We start from the raw sequence: 26,023 nt of genomic DNA, 5'->3' as shown, positions 1-26,023 counted from the left end.
AGTAGCAATCCATTCCCCACATTCTCCAAGAATACTACAGAGATTTATCCAGAAAATCTACAGGAGTGATTCAAAGGCCCAAATCTCTCTCTCTCTCTCTCTCTCTCTCTCTCTCTCTCTCTCTCTCTCTCTCTCTCTCTCCCTCTCCCTCTCCCTCTCCCTCTCTCCCCTCTCTCTCTCTCCCTCCCTCTCTCTCTCTCTCCATCTCTCCCTCCCTCTCTCTCTCTCTCCCTCTCGTCCGTGGACTTTATTTGAAAATAATAATGCATTATTTGGGTGAAATGATTAAAATCCACACTCTTTAGTAACCTTATATATGCTACTGTATTGTTTATTATATGCTATAAACATGAAACATACCATTTAATAATAATAATATTGTTTTGGTATACACAGAGTTTCCCCTTCTGATGCTGATTCCACAGTGAGTGAGCACTCGAGTGGCCGAGACACAGGAGATGAGAATGCAAGGCCTCAAACAGCTGCCAATGACGTGAAATCTCATCGAGTTAACAAGTCTGGTAAGTTAAATGCTGTTATACTTTTATATAACATTGAAATAATTTACAGGAATATAAATACTGTTCATAAATAATAAAATATTACAAATACTGAAACAGATCGATATTTCTCCTGACCATCATTTGCAAAATACATTGATTGATCCCTGGGTTGTTTGTTTTGTTTGTTTGTTTGTTTTGTTTTGTTTTTGTATTGATTGTAAACACTCAAAGTGTTCAACAGATGCTTATGTATTTGACTTTGTCCAAAAAAAAAAAAATCTGTTCTGGTTACTAGTTTTCTTGTAAATTTGAATCCTTTTTATTCCTTGGCTAATTTTGTTCACAAATGACTACTAGGAAGCCCTGCATTTATTTATGCAAATAAATGAGAATATTGTAATAGTAACTGCACAAGCATATAAAATTCTGCCCAGAACTTTATGCAGTAGACCAGGGGTGTCCAAACTTGGCAACTTTAAGACTTGTGGACTTCAACTCCCAGAATTCCCTAGCCAGAGCTGGCTGGGGAATTCTGGGAGTTGAAGTCCACAAGTCTTAAAGTTGCCAAGTTTGGACACCCCTGCAGTAGACCTTCAAGACCATTAGAACATAAGGCATTCAGGTAGTCATTAACTTACAACCATTCATTTAACAACCACTTGAAGTTACAACAACACTGAAATCAATGACTTACAGTGGGACTTGCAGTTACAACTTTCACAGCATCCCTATGGTTGCATGATCAAAAGTTGAGCACTTAACAATCCACATGCACTTATGGTGACTGCAGTGTCAATGGGGTCATATGATCACTATTTGCAACCTTCCTAGCTGGCTTCCAACAAGAAGGTTGATGGAGAAAGCCAAGTTTGCTTGATGGCCACACGATTAACCTAACAACTACGTGATTCAATTAACCCTGGTAAAAAGATCATAAAATTGGGCATAACTTACTTAACAACTGTCTTATTTAATAAAGGAAATTCTGATCCCATTTATAGATGTAAGTTGAATACTGCCTGTACGTCCAAATTATCTAAGAAGGGTTATGGTATGTCCTTGGTCAAACTGTAGAAATAATTTCCTTGTGTTAATTTAGAATCCTTCTCAGTAACATATGGCTTTCCTATCATGGTTTGGTGAATTATAATGATATCCTTTCTTTTTATTTTCTCTGGATGCTATCAGGATTAAACAAAGTGGGTAAGTTTAAAAAAAATACGAAGCTGGACCTAGAAAATGTAAACATGGAATGAGAGGTTCTTTATAGAAGTAAATGTAATAGATTTTCATTTAGGTGTCTTTACTGTGAATATTGACATGAAACAACTTTATTCTAAATAAATATGTCTGTTGGCTCATCAGCAAATAATTGTCTACCCTTAACAATTTGCTGTGATTATGTTCAGATCTTTCATATGCTTAGCTACTTAACTAAAGTTGAATTTCGGATCTTGTGCATGTAAAACCTATGCTTGACCCATAACTTTAACTTTAACTTTATTTAGATTTATAAACCGCTCCCTCTCCCCGAAGGGACTCGGGGCGGTGTACAGTTGGAGTAAAAAAACACGATATACATACATATACATAGAGGAGGCGGTATACAAACTGTACAATAGTAAAAAATTAAAAACAACATTAAAAACTACCCCAAAAACTACCCCAAAATTAAAATAACTGCCAGGAGGATAAGGAATAGAGCTATGAATGGGCCAGGCCAGCTAATTGGAACAGGTGGGTCTTGAGTTTCTTGCGGAAGGAGTGGAGATCGGTGGTAGTTCTGATGTCGGGGGGGAGGTCATTCCAGAGGGTTGGGCCCATCACAGAGAAGGCCCTACTCCTGGGTGCCGCCCGCTGGCATTGCTTAGTGGACGGCACCCGGAGGAGTCCCTCCCTGTGAGAGCGAATTGGTCGCAGGGATGTATAGACTTCTCTTTGCAGCATATTATTGCATGATGCTTTGCTAATGGAGGAATTTAGAAATGCAAGATAGCTGGAGAGGGCATTTCTCTAAATTCTTTTTTTATGTGCTGCTTCTCCACTTTTTAGATAGCAGCTCTTGCACATTTTAGCAGGATTAAGCTATCTGTAAGCCTGACACCAACAACCAAGGCAGCTTTCCAAGAGGGAGATACAGAGAGAGAGAGAGAGAAAGAGGTTAACAAAGTAAACATGTCTGAAGAAAGATAAGGGGAATGTCAGAAAGAGGGATTGGGTGGCCCCACTTAACTGAAGCCCCATCTCAGTTATGTAGCTAGGCATATGAAAGATCTGAACTTTGGGCTCTGATCCAGATCTGTTTGCTTAAATTCCTTCCAAAAAGTAAAAAGTGCCCATCCTTGTCCTGGACATTTTAAAATATATTCCTAAAGAAAAGTATTTGCTGTGGTTTTATTTGTGCACACATATGGTTTGACCTCAAATAGGCAGCTGTGCATAAGCTTTCTCCCCCTGCATTTCATCTGCAGCAGACTTTAAAAGATTCTTAGAAGCGTTTCAGCCTTCAGGTGACTTCTCTGAGGCTACAGATTTATGAATAAGTTGTCTGAATAGAGGTTTTTATTTGTAAAACAGAGGTTTGTAAAGGATCTAGTTTTCCATTATCATGGAAAACAAAGCCTTAATCCTAAGTCTCTACATTACCGGATGTTCTTCTTACTATTAAAATCATATTCATCTCTTGACAATAATCTTTATTGCTTCACTTCAGTCAGTCATTTAAGAGTTGTACATAAAGCCTTCTTTCAGATATAAAGCTAAGCCATCTTAAAGGTTTTTTCCTCCCTTTTCTTGATCTAATTCCAAAGTGAAAATTGGAAACCTTTGGTTCTATATTCAGTTGAACCCTCAATTGTTGCTAGTTTAAATTCTGGGTTTTTAAAAAAAATAATAATCCAGTTTCATAAAGTAATAAGAAATAGGTTTATTTTAATCAAATGTAACACTGTATTTTTCAGAGTATAAGATGCACCAAGATTTTGAAGAAGCAATTTTTTTAAAAAAGGAGGTAGATAGAGGGATAGAGAGGGAGAGAAAGAGAGAGAAATACAGTAGGTAGGGAGGGAGAGAGAGTAGTTAGTTAGGTAATTAGGTAGGTAGGTAGATAAAGGGATATGGAGACAGAGAGAGAAATAGAGAAAGATAGAGAAATAGAGAAATACAGTAGGTAGGTAGGTAGGTAGGTAGGTAGAGAGAGGGAGGGTGTAGGTAGGTAGGTAAAGGGATAGAGAGAGAGAGAAATAGAAAGAGAGAGCGAGAGAAATACAGTAGATAGGTAGGGAGAGAGAAAGAGAGAGTAGGTAGGTATATAGAGGGGGAGAGAGAGAAAGAGAGAAATACAATAGATAGTAGGGAGAGAGAGAGTAGGTAGGTAGGTAGATAGAGGGATAGAGAGAGAAAAAGAAATGCAGTAGGTAGATAGGGAGAGAGAGTAGGTAGGTAGGTAGATGTTTCCAGGTGTATTTATCCATGTGGTGGAAAAGGAAATTGCTGACAATCTGCAGCACCTAAGACTTGTTTCTGCTAGCACAGCACTTGATCAATGTAATTCTCATCAATCAGTCTAACTAAAGAGGTTTCCAAAAGGAAAAACAAAGTTTTTGCACTCTGCAAACCTCCCAAAAATAGCCTGTTTTTCGCCCCAAAAAAGGCATGAATAGCTTTTGGGGGGCTTTCAGAGTGTTCTGGGGGGAGGGGGCAAAAATGAGAAAAAACGACCTGTTTTTCACAAAAACGGGCCCAATTTTTGTCAAAAAAATTGCATGCATAGCCTTATGGAGGCTTATAGTGTTGCTGGGGGCTGGAGGGGTAAAAAAACGGTCTATTTTTTGCTCATTTCTGCCCTCCCCAGCCCCCAGGAGCTCTCTGAAATCCTTCATAAGGGTATGCATGCCCATTTTGGTGAAGGGGCGGGGCTTCAGGAAGCAAAAAAATGCTGTATTCGATTTTCAGCCTCTTTTTTGAGGAAAAAAGGTGTGTCTTATACTCCAAAAAATACGGTAAGACGTCATGATTCTGTGGTTTGTTAAAAGCAAAAGTTAAGTTTCTGGCTTTGTGACCATTTCCAAAATTGAAAGTTAGAGGGCTTTTAAAGTCATGATCTCGTATTTTGCTTGCTCGCTCGTACTTTTTAATCTTCTTTTGACATCTCAGCATGACCAAGCATTACTAGAAAAGTCATGTGGCTTTTACTGGCAAAAACGTATAACTCTAGAAAAGCAATAAAAAAGCTAATTTTAGCTTGGGAAGGCATTTTGAAAACAGTTAATCGAACTTGTACAGATACATTAACTTGATGTTTATGTTGTAAATTAACTACCATCTTTGGTTTTTGCTTTGTTACATAATATAAGAGAACATTGCAGAGAGAGAGAGAGAGATGCGGGAAGTGTTGTTCAATGCATTGCAATATTAATTGCACATCTCATTTACAATAATATATAAACTGACAGCAAACTGCACTTCTTACTAGCACTGATGGTATTACCTAGTTAGGGTAATGAAATAAATAGAATCATGGTTATTAAGGTAGAAGTAATTTTATTTATATTTGCCAATAATCTCAGCAAACTGACATTTGTGAGTGGTTTCTGTTATTATAAGCAATAGAAATAATGTTTCCACTGAATCCCCTCTACCCCAAGGGAATCGGGCTCCTTCCAAGTCTCCAGATTATTTAAAGAACAGCCTATGGTATCAGTTTCCATTGTAATGGGTTACAATGCAAACTTTCATTGTAGCATGTTGTAGCAGAGCTGGCAGCAGAGTCAGACAGTGAGGAGGTTGGGGAGGAGCATGGGCCAGTCCTGGAGGCTTGGGAAGCCTCAGATGAGGGCTCTGTGTTGGCAGCAGAGATGGGGCCGAGGCCGTCTGGCACTGATCAGGTGCCTACGGAGCAGTGGTGGGTTTCAATTTTTTTTAGAACCTTTTCTGTAGGTGTGGCCTGCTTTGTGGGAGTGACTTGCTGGCCATGTGACTGAGTGGGAGTGGCTTGCTGGCCATGTGACTGGATGGGAGTGACTTGCTGGCCATGTGACTGGGTGGGCGTGGCCAACTTGTAAAAAGTGGTGAAACTCACTTAACAACGCTCTTGCTTAGCAACCAAAATGTTGGCTCAGAAACTCTGGCATTTGAAGCACGCAAGTCTTAAAGCTGTCAAGTTACAAGACCCTTGCACCCCCTAACCCTTTAGAAAAAAACCCCCATGGGTGTTCAAACTTGACAGCTTTAAGACTTGTGGACTTCAACTCCCAGAATTCCTCCTCTCGCTCTTCATCTTGATGATGTGCAGATGGGCGGGGGGAGGGAGCTGGAACCGGTTCTAAACGGCACTGTAGATTTGTGGAACCTCTTCTATAGAAGAGGTTGGAACTGGCAGGAACCCACCCCTGCTACGGAGCTAGACAGCAGTGTGGCAGAGGAACATCTGGAGCCTGTTCCCAGTGTGCGAATGTGCAGAGCTGCCAGAAGAAAAGAACAACTCAGAAATCAGGGTAAACTTGGGAGTAAAGTCGCAGGTGGAAGATGATTGGCCCCTCCCATAGGAAATAAAAGAAGAGCAAACAGGGAGTGGGCTTTTGTAGGAAACAATTTGTTTGTTCAGTCGTTAGATTAGTTTCAGGAGTGTGAAGATCTGTTCGTGAATCTCAGAGACTCTGTGCCCAGCCTTTCCTTGCACAGCACCTTATTTGGAAAATATTTACATGGCAGCTTTCCAAGATAGATAAAGTCTGTAGTTATAAATATTCCTTTTGAAAGACTGTTTGCCAGGCCTTGCTGAATGTGAATGAGAGGAATTCACATTTGTTTAATAAAAGGAGTTTTGTCAGGACCAGAATTCTGCCTCATGCTATTTGGAGAAGCCTAGGTCAGAACACATGTAGGCTGGGGCATACAGATAGTCCTTGACTTACAGCCATTCAGTCAGTGATTGTTTCAAGTTACAACAGTGCTGAACAAATGGTGATTAAAACCGGTCCTCAGTGTTCTGGTGTCCCAGCACCCCAGTGGCACAGCATCTCCAGGAACCCTTCCCTAACCCTTCCCTGCCTACTTGTGCAGCTTCCCACACTCTCTCATGTTCTCTCACATACTGTTCATGACCCACACCCTCGCATAGCCCCTGATTCCCTCCCTTACCGAGTGGCAAGCACTTTCCTGCTTGCTGGTCTTGGACTTAAAACTTCCTGCTGGCTTCCCCATTGATTTTCTCTCCCTGCAAACTTCCCACAAGCAAAGTAAATGGGGAAGCCAGCAGGAATGGGAGGGAGGAAGATTTCTGATGCTCCCTACCAGGAAAATTCAATGGGAAAGTCGGCGAGGAGGTCAGAAGTCATTGCTCCCACTGCTTTTCTGGCCAAACATGATTGTTCTGTTTTTCTGTTTTCTTTTTGTTATAAAAACTTTTTTATTTTTAATTTTCAAAAGAAACACAACACATCCTTCTTTACATACTGTAGAAAGTGTATCAGTTGGTTACAAAAAGGCTTACCTGCATCTCTTCCACAGTCAACAAACATAATTCATATTAACTCAAGTATTTTAACTCAGATATTAATACATGTTGCCATCATCATACCTCCATTTTCATTTGACTATAATTGTTTAAACATCCTTCATCATAAAATATACCAAGATTTAATACATAACCACATTTCATTTACTATTTTTAAAATCCTCCAATAACACTGGATCCTTATGTCCTATTCTAGCTAAACATCCATAATATTTAATAACAAAGTTTTCTAATCCTTCTTTCCAAATCACTGTTTACAATTTACATCCAGTTTCCTTATGTTGTACCCATACCTGTATATACGTTGTTATCATTATCCCTCCTTTATTTGACTCTATCCTGTATCATAACATTTTCCCCCCTAATAATCAAGACTTAACTGAATCTAACTTAATTCTTTTTTTATTACCCTTTATATATAATCCAAAAGGATTTCTAATCTTCCTTTCATGGGTACCATTCAATATTCATATCCAATTATTACTTATCATAACACTACACATTACATACAGTATTATCATTTTCAATTATTTATTTAACTATATCTGTTGTCACTAAATTTCACTAAGTTTAACTAGTTTTAAATTATACTCTTCCATCTATCAACCTGTATCTTTCCAGTAGCAAAACAGTCTCCAGTAGCAAAACAGTCTCCAGTAGCAAAACAGTCTCCAGTAGCAAAACAGTCTTCAGTAGCAAAACAGTCTCCAGTAGCAAAGCAGATTGTTCTGTTTTTCTGTTTAGGTAAGGAAATATCTATGAAACAGTGACCTAACATGGCATGGGTTGTCTAGTATTACATTCTTTCTTCTAATTTCAGTGGTACTATTCAAATCATGATTTGCTTTTTGGCCCAGAGCCTTTTGTAAATGTCACATGCCCTGGGATTTGACTATGCTTATTAAACCAATACATTTTTCTCTTTTCATATTTTTATTTGTAACCCAGGCCCTCCGCAGATCACTAATGGAACGCAGCAGGCAACTTCTGCCTCTATCTTTGAGCACGTAGACCGCATGTCACGATCCTCTGAAATCAGTAGAAGAGTCCCTAGCAAGATCCAACTGATTGCTATGCAGCCTATCGCAGTCCCTGCAACACAAAACCAACCCCTTTCTGACCGAGTTGCCGAAACCAACAAAATCAATAAGGAGGTACTCTCCTCTTTCATAGCCCCCCCCCTTTCATAGCATACCTCTCACAAGAAGAGTCTGTTTAGAATGAAGCCAACGCAAAATTATAGAAATACCTGGAAGAAAGGAGACATTTTGTTTAGAACTAAAATAATAATAATTAGGTGGGTATCAGGTCTGTTTTCTGGAGAACATATTTCATAAATGAGGCCCCAACTGAGATGGCTTGTATCTACTCTGCCTTGAGTGACATACAGTTACTCCTCTGTCACTTTTCCCAAACTATAAATCTCAGGATTCTTTGGGGGAAGGTCATGATGTATATTTAGGACTGTGCTCCTAGGCAACTCTATGTCAAGCCTATCTATTGCGGTGTCTCCTGTGGCTTTTTAAAATTTTGCTCTGTAAAGTTAACCTCACCTTGATGCACTATGCCAGGTATGACTGTGGCTCCTTCAAGAAATGAGGAGGGCCCCCAAAATGTAAAGGTAAAAATAACTTGTCGCAAAGGTGCTTTTCCAAGAGGCAACTGGACTTCCTTTATTTTTCCTTGAAGATGTTTTGCTTCTCATCCAAGAAGCTTCTTCATTTCTGACTGAATTGTGGAGAATTGCAAGGAATATAAATCCTTCCATTCTCCATCATTCCATCAGAGCTGAAGACGCTTCTTGGATGAGAAGAGAAATGTTTTCAAGGAAAAACAAAGAAAGTCCAGTTGCCTCTTGGAAAAGCACCTTTGGGACATACATGACCTCGATGACTGAGAATCTCCATGGACATGCCAAAATAATGCAGGGCACGACATGCCTCCTGTTCTCAACATCAGTAGCTTCTGTGAAAGAATAACCAGGCATGAATCCTGGCCTTATGGATGAAGCTGAAAAATAAGGGTTTTTTTTTTTGTCTTTTTAGATTTCCCATGTGCAAAAAGTTTGTTGTAGTAGTTTCTTATATAAGATTGCCTCCATTTTTCTAGGATATTGTGCTCTGGGGATCGTTTACATACATCCAAGTTCTCATATCTGTTTGTTTTTGCTACACTGAAAAAAAAAGTCATATAGTCACATTTGTTAGATCTACAAGCTCATAAATACATAACCACTACCTCTCACTGAGTGAGATAATTATACTTAAATATTTGACACTATCCATTATGTCTGCTTCAAATGGCCCCTTCATTCAAATGCATTAGAGAATTGTTAAATGAGGGAGAGAAAGTAGATTTCAATTCCTGTAATAGCAGATTCTGTGAAGCAAGATCAATATTTTAGTAATGTGGATGAAAGTAAGAAACAACAGAAATAAATGTTGTTTCTCTGTACGATTAACCACTTCGCTTTTGTCTTGTCTCAGTGAGATTCTGCTGTAGTCGCTCCCCAGACAGCCATGCAGGAAAATTACCTGTAATCGGACATCCAAAACAGAGACACCCTCACATAAACCCAAGCACCATTCTTATCAAACTGATAATTCTTAGCTTTATACAAGCACAGTCTTTTTTTATATAGCCAGGATTCTCTCTGATTCCTTTGCTGCTATGCCTCTCCGACAGGTTTCAGGAGATGCAATTTGCATGCTGTTTGTCATGCTCTCGTATTAATATGCTGTGCTCTCTCTTCTTCTGATTGTCCTTGCTGTATGAATCATACAGGGCATGATTTCCCTACCTGAAGTTATATACTGGCAAGCATTCAACATTTTCTTCTCTTATTTTCCTTCTCCTGTCTGATCCATTTTGATCGTGTCAGAGGAAAAAGCACCAATGTTACAAAAGAGGTTTAATGCATCTCCCTGTTTTATTTTCTTGAAAGATACAGACAGCTCTGAGGCATAAATCTGAGATTGAGCATCACCGTAACAAGATCCGGCTACGTGCCAAGCGCAAAGGACATTATGAATTCCCAATTGTGGATGACGTGGTTATCATCGACACCAAAGAGCAGCAGCAGATGTACCGCAAGGCACAAATGCAGATAGATAAAATCTTGGACCCGAGTGACAACATGCCAACTGTTTTCATAGAACCCAGGAAGAGGTAAGATGGAGAGAGTGGCATTCCTTCCCATTAATTTAGAAAATGTGTACATTCCTGAAAATATTAAAGAAATTAAAGAAAGAAACGTTAAAATATTTTATGTCAGATTCCTAAAGTGTTAAGATTGTTAAAATATATGGTGTCGTGTTTCATCTATACATTTCTCACTTGGGAAGGCACAAAGAGAAAAGAAATTAAGGCAACAGAATATTCTGGGCAATAAAAGGGAGCTGTGTATTTCTTTTCTTGAAATTTGCCTCCTAGATCCTCCATGATCTCTAGTTTTCTTGAGCATGGCTTCTCCCTGATTAATATTAAGATGTACAAATGGGAGATCTATTTCAGGTGCCTTTCTTTCTGGTGAATAAAAGCTGGCATCTGCTATGAACAAGGCCCTTTTAAAGGTGTAACATTGATTACTGAACCTTCGTGGTTTTTTGGAAACAGATCAATGCTATTCTGTTTCATAGGGCCATCTCTTGTAATTTGTTTCTGGCCTTGTTTTCTGTGTATTTTAATAAGTTAGTTTTGAAAATCACATCTTAAATATGCTTGCTCTTTGTTTATTCTTATTCTATACTTACTTTGGAGTCTCTTTTGGAGAGGAGGCAGGATAAACTGATTAAAAAGAATAATCTATTAATGTTTTCTCAAATCAGTGGCCCATATAAAATAAGTAAATAAAATGTAAACACCTGCCAAGATACCACCAACAGTTTTGCATTCATGCCAGTATTTAGAAACGTGGTTCATTTTACAATAATATCTAAACTAGGCCTATCAAATGGAAAACTAAATGAATGTTCTAGTTTATTCATTCAAATTTCAGATGTTGATGATGATTCCCTTGAGAATTTGGATAAGTGAGAGCATATCACAATAAAGCTAGCTATTAACCGTATTTTTCAGAGTATAAGATGCACTTCCCAGCCAAAAAAAGTGGGTGGAAATGTCTGTGTGTCTTATACAGCAAATGTTACCAGAGCTCCACCCACCTGCCAGCCCCCACCATTTGGCCTCTGCAACAATTTACCTCCTTGCAGCCAACAGCGTGGTCAGTTTCAGCAAAGTCTGATTTAGCGTGAGCAGATGATTGGCAGTTGGATCTGCCTCCCGGAATACCTCCAATCAGCTGTTACAGGCTGTGGTAATCGTTTGTCCCATTTTCGGCCTCAGTGTGCCCCATTTTTGGCCTCCGCACGTTTCATTTTCAGCCCATTCCAGGGAGTGGGGATAGGCAACAGCGGTAGTGATCGCTGCCACCTGGAATGGGCTGAAAATGGGACATGGGGAGGCCAAAAATGGGACATGGGGAGGCCAAAAATGGGGTGTGCGTAGGTAGCAGCAATGGGCAGCAGTGGCGCTGATGGGCAGCAGCTATCCTCACAGCCTGGAACAGCTGGTCAGAGGTATTTCAGGAGGCAAATCCAACCGCCAATCAGCTGCTCGTGCTAAATGAGGCTGTGCTGAAGCTGACCAGGCTGTTTGTTGTTTGCTGCAAGGAGGGATATTGCTGGGAGGCAGAGGCAGATTTTCTTTTCTTGCTTTCCCCCCCAAAAGCTAGGTGTGTTTTATACTTTGAAGCATGTTATAGTCCGAAAAATACGGTATCTATGTTTATTCCATTATATTATTCATGTCCCCTCATCTGCCAAAACTTTTGCTGCAGTTGCAAAAACAAAAGCAATAAAAAATAGCCTATAAAATGGGAAGTAATGGTAGGAATAAAAATTCCAAGCCAAACCGTCCTTAGATAGATTGCCTTAAAATTTGAAGAGGCTTAGATAAAAGATGTTTCACATGCTACAAACTCTTTGTGGTAATGTTTCTTAGTATTAAGAACACAATTTAGACAATGCTGGCAAGTCTCAAGGCATTTAAAGAAGCTATTTGTTCTTTAGCTCACGGGCAAAACGATCCCCAAAGCAGCGTCGGAGGCATCAGATGAATGGAAGCCCAATGGATGCCGACAAGGACAGGCTAATCACAACAGACAGCGATGGGACATATAAAAGGCCTCCTGGTGTCAACAACTCAGCCTACATTGTATGTATAGATCTTTAGGAAGGCTACATATGATAATATATCGTAACATCCAACTTGCATGTAAATGTTGCATGACTGTATGGTGAAGATTGTTAATGTAAAATTGGTTTTTTTTCGCAGTTATTTGAAGAGCCCTGATTTATAGATGTGTCTCAAATCTATTTTCTGTCTTAGAAGTGAAGGCATAACTAGGGACTCAAAAAAAAAAAGTGGCTTCATGCACTGGGGTACCACTTAGACTTGGAAGCCTAAGCCACAATGCCCAACCCTTTAGTCAGTACAACAATTCTAATTAAAACATTGGCCTATCTGCTATTTCCAGTGAAAGGGGAGGCCTGGGTAAAAAGCTTTCAATTCTTTGTTTTGCAATCTGTAGCTTAAATCAGTTATTCCTGACCTGTCCCATTCTCTCATATGATAAAGCCTGGGCTGCCTTCTGGGTGACAAACTATTTGAAGAGTGCTGTCCTATCTCCCCCATTCATCTTTTCACAAGGCTAAGCGTTCCCAGTGCCGTTAATATCCCTTAATAGAATTTACTAGTCCCTAATCTTACTTGTTGCCTTTCTCTTAACTAGTCCATTTTTTTGTGAGTACTTCCCATTTTTAGCTACCACTGACCAACATGGCTTTCCTCCTACAGTATTCAAAGTGAGGTGCAATCATTGCAGAACAAAGTGAACAAATATAGTCTTAAATTTTGAATTCTACTTTGATTCAACCTAAAAAAAAAAGGTTATTTGCTACTCCACTGATTCATACTCAGTTTACAAATGACCTTTTTTTAAATGTTGTTTTTCACAAGTACAGTTTCTGGATTGGATATACTGCGCTTAGATTTCATTTTTGATTCTGATTCCTTAGCATATAACTTTGTATTTGTTTCATTATTCTTAGCAATTTCTCTAATCTGTCAAGATGGCTTTGAATTTTGTTTTGGTAAACTTGGGTATTAGGGTATTTTTGAATGATCTGCAAATTTGATAACTATTCCTTCCTTATTATTCGACAAGGGAAAATGACTACCAATGTAACAGCTCATTGGGTACTTCCCTTCACTTTGATAAGGAATCATAGCTGAGTGTTCCTTGAATAAGATGTTTAAACCATTTCTGTATCTACTTCCTTCTCATGTTATTCAGCCCATATGCAACGAAGCTTGCTAATCAGAATGTCACAGGGAACTTTTTAAAATGCATTGCTGTAGTCTTCCTTCACCTCCCTTCCATATTTAAAAAGTTCACAATCCCAAAACAGTTCTGGCCATATAGTCCATGATTGCTATATCACCTTTATTTCCCCATAAACTGCATAGGAAGATTAGAAGACATGGTTAGCTCATTGCTCAGTGAAGAAAGCTTCACCTGTTTGTACTAGAAATATTCTTACAGCGAGGGAACCAGTTCGGGGGAGTGGCAGGCCTGGGTCGCTGCTGGTTCTGTGACACAAGCCTGAATTCCTCTACCTGTTTGGCCGAACTGGGAGCAACCCACCTCTGCTCCCATCTCTGGAGAAGGAGATACTGCTAATGATACTCAGAATATTTGCAATAAAGTGTGCACGATGTAACACGTAGATGCTGTTATGACAAATAATACCACATTCAAATCATTACTTAGATAATGTGTTTGTTCTTGTCCCCCCCATCTTTTTTTTTCAGTCCGATCCTGACCTTCCTGCAGATCCCCAGACCCCTTCTTCAACTGAATTGGGGAAATACTCAGGCCTGCCTTCCCATGCTCTCCAATACGTTCCTCCTCAGCCATCTATTGAAGAAGCCCGGCAAACAATGCATTCTCTCCTGGATGATGCTTTTGCTCTGGTGGCTCCTAGTACCCAAGCATCCATCACCCATCCTGGAGGGTCAGGAGGACAATCAACAAGCACTCCTGTTCGGGCTCCAAGAGACACCCCCAGCAGTCAGTGGGGGTCACCCTACAGCCAGGCTCACACAGTTAGTAGTCTCATTGATGCTCATCTCAAGAGCTTCTTTGTGAGAAAGAATAGTTCCTTCTGTCCCCAAGAATTTGTTTTTCCTTCTTCTTCTTAAAGGTATCCAAATTTTCTGCTTCTCAGTATCTGCCCAATTGTGTCAGAGTTTGGAAGTTAAATAAAATTGGGTCTCATTAGTAGCTGGATGGAAGACATCCAGGGAAGTGCCAAGTTATAAATTAGACTAGAAAGTTTTTTTAAAAAAGATGCAACATTACTTATTTACTATCAACAAAAAATTGAACGATTATGTCCTCGTGGACATCAGGAATTGAATTCAAGGGCATCTGCATTAATGCTTTAATAGTTAGTATTTAAATTTTTGAAAATATGCTTATCAAAATGTTTTCTTTTCTTTTTCTTTTTAACCCATTATTGTTTTCTTGCATTTTATTTATATAACATTGTTGTCTTTTCTTTTGCTAAGATTGCCACTTTCTGAATATGGCTAACTTTTCTGTAATTCAGGGTGGGGAATTATGGCCCCTTTATGTTTGTGGACTTCAACTCCCAGAATTCCTACGCCAGCATGGAATTCTGGGAGTTAAAGTCCACATGTCATAAAGGGGCCATAATTCCCCACTTTTGCTGTAGTAGATTTGCTTTGATTTGCTTTTATAATATAATATAATATAATATAATATAATATGTTGACCATTTTTTTTATTTGATCAAAGTTTTCTTAACTTAAAGTATTCAATATTTGGCAATATTTTACTCTCTTAATTTTTCCTTTTGAGTTCTATTTCACAATACCCTGATTATTTAAGAAGAAATTGTCATGGCGTTTTTCCCCCCTGACCTATGGTCTTTTTTCAGAGATACATGGATTTTGGGATGACTCCACCTTCAGCTCCAGGCCTGTTGCAGAGGTACTTTGTTAATTATTTGATCGGTGTATTTGTAGAAAAATTATTTCTTTTTCTAAGAATGATAAATACCTCTTCTTTCTTTTGAACCAAATTGCAAGCTTGGTAGATGTTACAAGCCAGAGAACTCCACCTACACAATTTGCAAAACAATTACATGTGTTTTGATGCATTTCCTTATCTTTAGAATAGAATAGAATAGGGCAGGGCAGGGCAGGGCAGGACAGAGTTGGAAGGGACCTTGGAGGTCTTCTAGTCCAACCCCCTGCTCAGGAAACCCAACACCACTTCAGACAAATGGATATCCAACATCTTCTTAAAAACGTCCAGTGTTGGAGCATTCACAACTTCTGGAGGCAAGTTGTGCCACTGATTAATTGTTCTAACTGTCAGGAAATTTCTCCTTAATTCTAAGTTGCTTCTCTCCTCGATTAGTTTCCACCCGTTGCTTCTTGTCCTGCCCTCAAGTGCTTTGGAGAATAGCTTGACTCCCTCTTATTTATGGCAATGATGACAGCCAGAGAACTCAAACATATGTACACAAATGCATCTAGTGAAGGCATGGATAGATAACTACTTAAGATACTTATCTACTTAAGATATTTAAATATCTTTTAAATATCTTTTAAATATTTAAGATATTTTATTTAAACTTAAATAAAATAAGTTTTATTTGTGAGTGAATGGATGGAAGAAGGAATGCGTTTCATTGTTTTTCTACTAGCAGGCAAAACCTTGGATCTGGCTTTCTCCCACCTGTTGAATTAATACATCCAGACTCACAGCCATCAGATGTCCAATATTCCACTCGAGGCATCTACCCAGAGGAAATGCCACCAGTGGCACGGCCACGACCAGTTGGAAGCACTGCAGGTAACCCTTTCTAAGGAATCCATATTACAAAGAGTCTTATCTCCTAAAAATTAGCCACCATTCGATGGCTAAATTAGACCCCAAATCTAGACTATAAAGAAGAGACATGATTAGTCCCCTTCTCATTTTAGCTCAGTAAATCGTGTGCCTGCACTGGGGAAGATCTGGATGGTCAAATACACAAATGTTGCACTCCCAGCAAAATAATTCCTCTAAGCCTCTGCGTGAAACCCATCCATATTTGGGGGATAGATTTACTTTTTCTTAATCCAACTCAGTGGGATTACCAAACCGGTAGTGATTTGGCGGCTTGCCACCCCCCCCCCCGAACTGGTTCTCTGGGCAGCGCCATAGGCGCCGTCATCTTGTTTTTTGCTTCTGCACATGCGCAGAACAATTTTTATTGCACTGCGCATGCGCACCCACGAGCAAACCGTCAGTAGTGACTGATGGAACCCACCCCGGATCCAACACAGCAGTACAGTTCCAACCTATGTATAGATCTACAGTTTGTTTGCATACAATATCGATGTTGAAGAGAAAGCAATAAAAGATTCAAGAACTTTCATAATTCCAAATGTTAGAGATTGCCCTTCATCCATATTCCCCCAAGAGGCTTTTTAGTATGAAAGCAACTGTAAAAAAGTACAAAAGAATTCAAACATTAGCTGGGGGGCTGGGGAGGCAAAGAGTATGATAGAATTTTGTAAGAACTGTGATATTTCCTTGCCAAAGAAGCACCAGGAAATATGCCTATAATGCACTTAGAGATAGAGTTAGCTTGTGCACCTTCCAGCATGTGTTTTGATTTATTACATGAGGAGATGAAAAGGTTGCCTCAGGAACTAAGTACTTCCAACTGCCATTTCTAACAGACGAAGAGTGGCGACTTCTCTCTTATCTATCAGAAACCAGACCAAGTGAAAAGTGTTAGATTTGCCTTTCCAGACGAGGGCATATTTCATACACACATCTAAAAACAATGATATGTATGCCATCATATCTATGAAAAGCAGCGTGCATGGCTGTAAGCCCTTGTTTAGTTCTTGTTGTTTTTCCCTTTCAAAATGCAGATATTCCTTGACTTACAACAGCTTGTTTAGTGACCGTTCAGAGTTACATCATCACTGAAAAAAGTGACTTATGATGGTTCTTCACACTTATGACCATCGCAGCATCCCGTGGTTACGTAATCAAAATTCAGATGCATGGCAACTGGTTCATAGTTACGACGGTTGCTCTGCCCGAGCTCACGTGTTCTCCTTTTGTGACTTTCAGACCAGAAAAGTCAATTGGGAAGCCAGATTCACTTAGCAACCATGTTACTAACTTAAGAACTGCAACGATTCACTTAACAAGTGTGACAAGAAAATGGGGCAAAATTCACTTAACAAATGTCTCACTTAGCAACGTAAATTTTGGGCTCAAATGTGGTCATAGGTTGAGGGCTACTTGCTGTGTTTCTCAACCTGAGCATGTTTGCTGGGGAATTCCTGTAATCTGAGTCCATCCATCTTAAAGTTGCTAAGATTGAAAAACACTGCTTTCTAATAAACAAAAGAATATATAAAATCATCCCAAGTTATCATCTGAGTATGTTTTAAAACAGGGGTGTCAAACTCGATTTCATTGAGGGCCTCATCAGGGTTGTGTTTGACCTTGGTAGGGGCATGGGGTGGGCGTGGCCAGGGTGAGTGTGACCAGCGTGACATCATTCGTGCCGGGGTGCCTGTGGTGGCCCGAGTGCTCTTCCATCGAGAACGGGCTCCGAGCTCCATTTTCAACTGTGCCGGCCTCCTGCAACCCTCTGCCAGCAAAAATGGAGCTCAGGAGGGCCACGTGCGGCCCTCACAAGCTCTGTTTTCGCAGGCAGCGGCACCGCAGGCCAGTCCTTCTCTGTTTCCAGGACAGCCCCATGCACCAGTCACCCTGTGGGCCAGATCCATCCCCCAGTCTTGAGTTTGACACCCCAGTTTTAAAAGGTAAACACAGGGCAAAATATCTGTGCATTATCTAACTAATATCACTGGATATAGTTTGTATAAAATTAGTACTAAAAACAACTCAAGACATCAGTCTCATTCCAGGAGATAGTCACTAAAAGCAGTTAAGAAAGTTTCAATAATCTCCTCTAACAGAGTTTTGACCACACACAGACAGCCCAGTTTCATCCCTCAGGGCTCCCTCAAAATAAGTAAAGCCAAACATTTTTCCATGGGGGATTTTGGGGTGCTTTTAAAAAGTAAGTTCTTGCAAAAATTTAAAACTGTAACAGCGCTGCTCAAAATATTAAGTGGCCCTTTTTCCTCATTTCTGTGGGGGTACACAGTTCTTTAATGGGTACAAAGGTGATTTAATCTCAGCCCCATCTTCCATTCACAAGGAACATACCCGTATTTTTCAGTCTATAAGGTGCACCTTTTTCCCTCAAAAAAGAGGCTGAAAATCTGGGTGCGTCTTATACCCTGAATGCAGCCTTTTTTTTGCCTCCTGAAACCCCGCCCCTTCACCAAAATGGTTGTGCATAGCCTTATGGAGGCTTTCAGAGAGCTCCCGAGGACTGGGGAGAGCATAAATGAGCAAAAAATGGGCCATTTTTTGCTCAATTTTGTCCCACCCCCACCCCCCAGGAGCACTCTAAGGGCTTCCTGATGCTCTTTTTTGACAAAAAACAGGCCCGTTTTCGCGAAAAATGGGTCGTTTTTGGAAGGTTTGCAGAATGCAAAAACTTTTTTAAAAAAATTTGCCTCTTCAAAACCTTGGTGCGTCTTATACTCCAAAAAATGCGGTAGATATAAAAACTGTTCTCCAAAAAAGTGGATTCTGCCTTGACTGTGCAGCTGAGTATCCAATTAAGCAAATATTTTCTTGTATTGAAGGCAAATTGCGAGCATGAAGTACGTCCTCCTAAACTGCACATTAATGATGATTAAATATTGATAGGTCAGAAGTGTTGCCTTTCTGACCCTTTCTCTTCCCCTCTTCTCTGCTCTACCATGTTTGCCTTCAGCATGTTCCTTAAAAAAAAAAAAAGAATCACACAGAAAATACCCCCCACTTGGGGGAGGAAAAAAAACACATTAAAAAATTTGCATGCAAGCAGATGTTTTTTTTAATTTATTTATCCTAATTTGTCAATCTTTCCAAAAAAGTTAATTGAATCATTTTTTCCCCTGAGCCCCATTTCTTTGGTTATGTCTTATCTCCCCAATCCCTGTTTCTCAGATTGTTTGCCCCTCACTCTTCTGATGCTGCATGGTAAGATGAAAACAAAACAATATTTGCTTTTAAGGTTCTCAGATACAGCACCTCACTCAGGTGGGAATTGCTAGCAGGATCGGAGGTCAACCAATGGAGATCCCCTCAGGCAGAGCAGGGCATGGCCAGCCAGGGGAACAAGGGTGGCCCCCATACCGTGGAGAGGATGAATTTGCTAGGAGAGAAGCAGTGAGTACTGTGCTTCATGTTTGAATAGTTTCTGAAGCAGTCTTGTGTTTCTTGAATTCAATTTTTTTAGTTGCTTCTCTGGTTTATTTTTTATTTTTTTTAGCTGCTGCTTTTGTCTTTTTCATACTTCAGCCCTTAAATCTCTGCTTTTTTTGTCCTTCTCTTATTCAGTCTTAGCTCTCATCCTTTATGCCAGTTTAGGCCACCTATTATTTATCCTGATCGGCATCAGCCAGCACTGCGGTATCTAGGAAGTCTCAGGTTCCCCATTTGTCCTTATGCTTTAAGTCAGGGGTGTCCAAACTTGGGAACTTTAAGACTTGTGGACTTCAACTCCCAGAATTCCCCAGCCAGCCATGGCTGGCTGGGGAATTCTGGGAGTTGAAGTCCACAAGTCTTAAAGTTCCCAAGTTTGGACACCCCTGCTTTAAGTGAAGATGGCTCATCTGAACATGTCTTTCTGAAACCACTGTCTCCAGCAAACCTCACACCCATCTGGAAAAAAAAAAATCAAAATCACTTGGTTGGTGTGATAGAGAATTGTGGCTTTCTATCATTGGAAAGACTTCAGATGAGACTGAAAAAGGTTTTACTATTACAAAATAAAAGCCATGTCTGTTGTGTTCTTCTATGATGTTTTGTTTTTGCAAGCTAATTCCATCGGCGCAAAATGCTGTTTTTAGAGCATGGCTTTCTCATTGAAATGCATGTTTGAATTATCATGAGTTCCTCTTTATCCCTCCCTATAAGGTAGGGGTAAGTCTCATTCATGTTCCTTACATGCTTGCTCTCCCCTGAGTCAAAGACTATTCTTCACCTCCACCCCAGACGGTAGTTTCCAAACACATCAAAGGTTATGATGGAGGCATTGTTGCGAATGTTTGTACTCCTTTCTGTTTAGCTGCTGTCTTCTCTAATCAAATAGGTTTTATATACCCGGTTTCCCTGAAAATAAGATCTCCCCGGATAATAAGCCCTCCCCAAAAATATGGCAACACAGCAGCAGCCATGAGGTGACCACGCTCGCTGTCTCCTGCACCTCAAAAATAATAAGACCTCCCTGAAAATAAGGCCAAGTGCTTATTTCGGGAGTCAAAAGAAAATACGACCCTGTCTTATTTTTGGGGAAACACAGTATATTCGAAGCACTGTCAAAAGTTACTTGACTCAGAGATAATATTAGGATTAAACACTTTGTGAGCAGTGAAATTTCAGTCACAACCCTGTCCTTTATCAAAGGCAAACTATTGGTTCTGTCTCCCATAAATTCTTTTCAGAATTTGCATAGTAATCTAGTGATTTTATACATCTCATTGTCTATTCTTTCCTCACTAAAGGAAAGTAATTCTGAAATATATTGTTGTCAGCAATAGTGGTATTTTTGCACCTTCCGTTCAATCTCTTGAGTCAAAATTTACTTTTTCATTTACTAAAGAAATAAGAAATAGCAAGACTCAGATAAAAATACAAAACCTAGGCCTGCTTTTCAAAAGGAAGAGTTTAAATTGTCAGTATTGCTGACAGTCAACCATGTATAATGTAAGTAAGGAAGAACAGTTGCTTCCACTTTTGCTGCTTTGAAGTAAACATCTAGCCAACTTCGTACTATGTAATATGAATTTAACTGATCCAGTGCAACCTGGTATGATACCGTCGTAGGGATAGGAAGGGGGTTTGCAAGGCCTGCTACTTACAAAAACATAGAGCCTTGTTTAACATAGTTTGTGTGGGCAGAAAACTGACTACAATTAAGAATGGTAAAATGGGCCCTGTATTTTCTGGACCCATCACCTTAATTCATGCTCTAGGCCAGCGATGGTGAACCTTTTCGGCATCGAGTGCCCAAACCCGAAACCCAAAGACCAGCTGGCTGGTACGCATGCATGTGCTGGCCACCTGGTGTTCAGATTTCCAATGCACCCATGTGCACCAGACAGCTGGTCTTTGCATGTGACAGAGTGCCAGGAACCTAAAGCCCAAGTGGCCGGCACGCCATGCGCACTGTCCATTTGGTCTTCGGGTTTCCGATGCTCCGGGGCACACAAAGACCAGCTTCACCAGTGCGCATGCGTGTGCCAAAAAGCAGAACAGCAGATGGCGTGCGTGCTCACGGAGAGGGCTCTGCGTGCCACCCCTGGCCATCACAGCTCTAGGCTGTTATGTCCTATAACTCTAAAATAAAAATCTTCCGAATTAATGGGCAGATAATGGTGCCCAGGTTGGTGATGGATGTGCCTTGACAAACAGTGAGGAAATAAGAGATCTTAGATAATGAACCAAAATTTGGTTCATTGTCAGTGTAACAGCAGAGTCTAAGTCAGTTGTCCTGTCAGTTTATAGAGAATGAAAGAAATGAGCTGGTGCAGAATCTTTTGATTAATCAGCAAAATCCATTTGGCCTTCTCTTGTTATTTTCCTTTCTAAACCTTGGCAGGTTATGTTTTCTTCTGGGGTTCTCTCAGCAGCTTCTTTCTTTCAGTAGTTGAAGGTAGTATTTTCAGTTTTATCCCTACTACACTGATAGAGCCAGGGCCACTGAAACAGGGCCAAAATACTTGGCAACGTAAGTGAGCGAACAAGGTAGAGTTATTTCCCCCTTTCTATGCACAGAAGCTTACCTAATTGTTTGTTCAATTTTATTACAGTAGTGGTGATAGGGGTTTCACTCTCCGTTTCGCCTAAGGGAGGACGAGCAAATTAGGAAATTAGCACAGCCCCTGTAGCTCTATCCTACAACACGGTAGACAACTAAAGCATCAAAAATTGCCTGGCTTCAGCCACTGCTTCTGCCTCTGGCCAGTCTTAGTATATGGATACAGTGCTCTGAAAGATAGAATTGAATTCCTCCCTCTCACCTGCAGATTCCCACTGGAGTAAACTCTTGGGTGCTTGTTTTCCTCTATTGCAGCACTTAGCCAAGTCTGTCTCTTCTGCATGCCATTGCCATTGTTAATATTGTGGCCTCAGTGTTTCTTTGCAAGTCTGTCCTTCCTTCCTTCCTTCCTTCCTTCCTTCCTTCCTTCCTTCCTTCCTTCCTTCCTTCCTTCCTTCCTTCCTTCCTTCCTTCCTTCCTTCCTTCCTTCCTCTTTACTTATTCAACTCAAGTCTCACCATTTTAATGAATCTATAGATTCCAAGGGGGTAAGTCTTCTTTTTGAAAGCACATGTAGCATTGTTTTGTTGGCACTGATTCTGAAAACTGTCATGTGCCTATAGAAGAGGCTTCTTAACCAATTGTCCTCCTGATATGTTAGATCAGGGGTGTCAAACTCACGTCGTCACAGCAGCATCACGTGACTTACTGGGACTTTCCTCCCCCCCTTCGCTAAACCGGGTGTGGGCGTGGCCAGTGCGTGATGCATCCAGCCCGCAGGCCAGGAGTTTGACAGACCTGTGTTAGATCAACTTCCATAAACAGAGGATTAGGGGAGTTAAAGCCAAGTTAAAAGGCATCGGGTTGAACAAAGTTGCTATAGTCCACAAGGTTATGCAATATCTTTAGTTTGAATAAGTATGTGTGTTCATTTTAATCATAAATGCACAGGAATACAAATTATGAATTAGATGGCTAATAAAAGTAAGTGGTGCTTGTTTCATCACTGCGATTAACTTTTGGCGCCACGATCCACTATGACACTTAAAGACTGTTCTCCTTAAGCTATTGTGGCATAAGCTTTTGCAGACTTAAAATCCTTTTCATCAGGTTCATGAAATCTTTTCTTAAACTGATGACTACAGTATACACTTATATGAATAGAAAAGGAAGAAATGTAAAGCAGCAAAATAAGAAAACTGGACTTCTTTTTTAAAAAAAAATACAATCTGTGACATTTCCAGTTGAGCTTTACACTAGTGGTGGATTGCCAATTTTGTTACTATCGGTTTGGGTGCACTCCCGCACGTGTGACCCTTCTGTGCATGCGCAGAAGCATCCGGGCAGTGGGCGGAGCCTCCCACCACCGCTACTGTTGGTTTGCCTGATCCGGGCCGAACTGGCAGCAATCCACCTCTGCTTTACATGTACAGTATGTAAAATAAGTGTATCTGTCAATTCAGAGTGCAGGTAGTTCTCATTTAGTTGGGACCAGCCATTCTGTTGCTAAGCTGAAGTAGATGCTAAATTAAATCACGATTTGTATTTATGATCTTCAGTTTTCCTTTGGTTTACAGACCTCAATCGATCTTAAATACAAGGATTGGTCACAAAGTTTACTATTTCATAATTGCAAATGGTTGCTGAATGAGGCAATCACTAAATAAGTGTTACCTGTAACCTCCTTTCATGACGTTTATTCTAACCCATAAAAATGTTTGCCACGGGACACTGTTTTTGTGGCAATAGAGCTAACCTTTTGGCAATCATCTGCTAACATTTGAGGAATTCTAGAAAGAGGCCAGCAAGACCAAATCTTCCTCTAAAAACCATTCACTCTTCCAGTTTTGTATTTCAAATCAAAGGGAGACTTTCTGCTTTCTCTTGACCCTGTGTCTTTTTATGTTTTTCTCCTTCTGTGCCTTTTTTGTCTTTAAGCTGAACCTGGAATAATGCTCTGTGCCTTTCTCTAGACACATACACCTGGACATCACGAATATTGCTCCTCACCCGTTTTCCAGATGCCACGGAATTTGGCTCGACAGCCTTCAGCCCCACCTGTTCATCTGCCAGCCAGCAACCAGCAGGGTCCAGGGCTTTGCTACAGCACCAGCTCCACTGAGGACCTCCAAACAGGACATTCATCTGCCTCCCTCATCAAAGCAATCCGAGAGGAGCTTCTCCGGCTCTCTCAGAAACAGACCATTGTACAGAACTTCCACAGCTGATTTGTCCTGTCCTTGCAAATTAGCCAATTATCTGCTTCCTGTGGAAGCTCGACTTGCAGGAAAATCAGCGAGAGCCTGCAGTTCTTCTGTCAGAGGAGTAAACATGTACAATACCAGGGATTCATGAAGCAAGAGAAAAGAACTCTTCGGCGAGCAGCTGCAGCAGCGCAAGAGAAGATTTCTGTGAATGATAAAAGTTGGGAGGACTCGGCAAATGTTTGACAGACAACCATCTTTTAAGCTTTCTACTTTTAAGCATTTTGGCATTATAATTGTACTTGCAGTAGGAGTGTTCTTTCGTAATTATGATCTGGAAATTCATTTGCTACAGTACTACTCTCTAAACGACAGTCATTGGAACATGCCAACCCTTGATGGAGGAAAAAAAGGCACCTCAGATTAGTGGTAGTTCCTGAGTGGAAATCGCCGACTGTTGGTGGGGGTGGGGTGGGGTATATACTTCTGACATGTTTCTTTTCACATACAATGCAAGTGGTGGTGTTCCTGTGCAAACAGTTACTTTAATTAGACCATAGTGAGATTTCTTGAAGAAAGGACTTGGGGAAACTTGCTAAACCAAGATAATAATCATTGCTTAATATTGCTCCCAAACGGAGCCAATCTTTGAACTTTTCTTCTTGTTCTTCTGGTGCTGAAGCTTCAAAGTGTCCCTTGATCCTGGTGTTTGCAAATGTAAAATGAAGGCCTTTTAAAAAAAAAGAGCAGTATGAAGACACAAACAAAGGATATAATCATTTATTCAGGCTGGGGAAAACCATTTAATCCTCTTTTTAGAAACTGTACTTGGCACTAATAAGTTATTGATGGACAAGTAGCAGATGGATCAATAAGTGGAGAGACACATCTGGGGCCATTTCACAAGTGACGCAGAGAACATTAAATGTGCATGATGATGGCATTACTGTACATGAATTATTTTTCCTTGGGCTCCCAAAATCCATGTGGGAAATCTATCATAGATAATATTTAGCAGACATGGGTTTTGTTTTGTTATTTTTTGTCTTTTCCCTTCCTTTGGAAGTGGATGCTTCTAATCTGAAAGATTATAGTCATGCATAATCAATGATTTAATGGTTCCTGGTGCTGCCTAGAAAGCTGAGTATGACTTAGTAGTCATTTCAGAGAGGGTCCCTGGACTCTATGGACAAAAGGCAAGCCAAGCCCAAGAGTTATGTGCTTTTCTGGATCTAAATATGTGAACATTTCATCCTGGAATGTTTTCTCATATTTACTTCCCATGAAGTATATTTCTTTTTCTTGAAAAAGGATTGCAAATAGATCAGTATAGACCCGCACATCCAAAGAGGTTTGCTTAAAAAGGGGCTTCACTTTCAGGAAGGGTATAGCACGGGGGTATCAAAATCAATTTCATTGAGGGCCGCACCAGGGTTGTGTCTCACCTTGGAAGCCGTGTGGGCATAGCCAGAATGGGCATCTCCAGCTTGACGTCACTCGTGTCGAGGGTGCGTATGGTGGCCCGAACGCTCTGCCAGTGAAAACAGAGCTTGGGAGGCTGTGACAACCTCTTGCAACCCTCTGCTGGTGAAAACGGAGCTCAGGAGGGCCACACATGGCCCACCCAAGATCCGTTTTCACTGCGGGAGGACATTGCAGCCTCCCAAGCTCCATTTTTGCTGGCAGAGGCACCACAGGCCAAACCTTAGCTGATTCCAGGGTGGCTCCACGGGCCAGGTCTAAGCACCCCGCGGGCCGGATGTGGCCCGTGGGCCTTGAGTTTGACACCTCTGGTATAACAGTTTAAAAAGG

The 26,023-nt window shown here is 40.6% G+C and overlaps 1 protein-coding gene across 7 annotated transcripts in view; it reads left to right on the top strand.

Annotated features, from left to right (window-relative positions):
* KIAA1549 overlaps nucleotides 1-24,368 on the top strand; it is a 128,830-nt gene extending 104,462 nt beyond the window's left edge. Inside the window, exons 12-21 of one of the 7 annotated variants that reach the window (XM_081957060.1) lie at nucleotides 397-521; nucleotides 1,692-1,706; nucleotides 7,969-8,174; nucleotides 9,965-10,188; nucleotides 12,090-12,234; nucleotides 13,894-14,187; nucleotides 15,045-15,097; nucleotides 15,822-15,967; nucleotides 19,260-19,414; nucleotides 23,981-24,368. In XM_081957060.1, coding sequence (XP_081813186.1) covers nucleotides 397-521; nucleotides 1,692-1,706; nucleotides 7,969-8,174; nucleotides 9,965-10,188; nucleotides 12,090-12,234; nucleotides 13,894-14,187; nucleotides 15,045-15,097; nucleotides 15,822-15,967; nucleotides 19,260-19,414; nucleotides 23,981-24,235 — 1,618 coding nt within the window. In that variant the 3' untranslated portion in view covers nucleotides 24,236-24,368. Of the gene's footprint in view, nucleotides 1-396; nucleotides 522-1,691; nucleotides 1,707-7,968; nucleotides 8,175-9,964; nucleotides 10,189-12,089; nucleotides 12,235-13,893; nucleotides 14,286-15,044; nucleotides 15,098-15,818; nucleotides 15,968-19,259; nucleotides 19,415-23,980 lie in introns of those variants that run through there. The other 6 variants (XM_081957059.1, XM_081957062.1, XM_081957061.1 and 3 more) reach the window with 6 other exon arrangements.
* The last annotated feature ends 1,655 nt before the right edge of the window (nucleotides 24,369-26,023 follow it).

This window comes from Natrix helvetica (assembly GCF_964273705.1).
Source record: "Natrix helvetica genome assembly, chromosome: 6".
NCBI lineage: Eukaryota > Metazoa > Chordata > Lepidosauria > Squamata > Natricidae > Natrix > Natrix helvetica.
The sequence above is the reverse complement of the archived record's forward strand: the minus strand, read 5'-3'. Positions and strand labels throughout refer to the sequence as shown.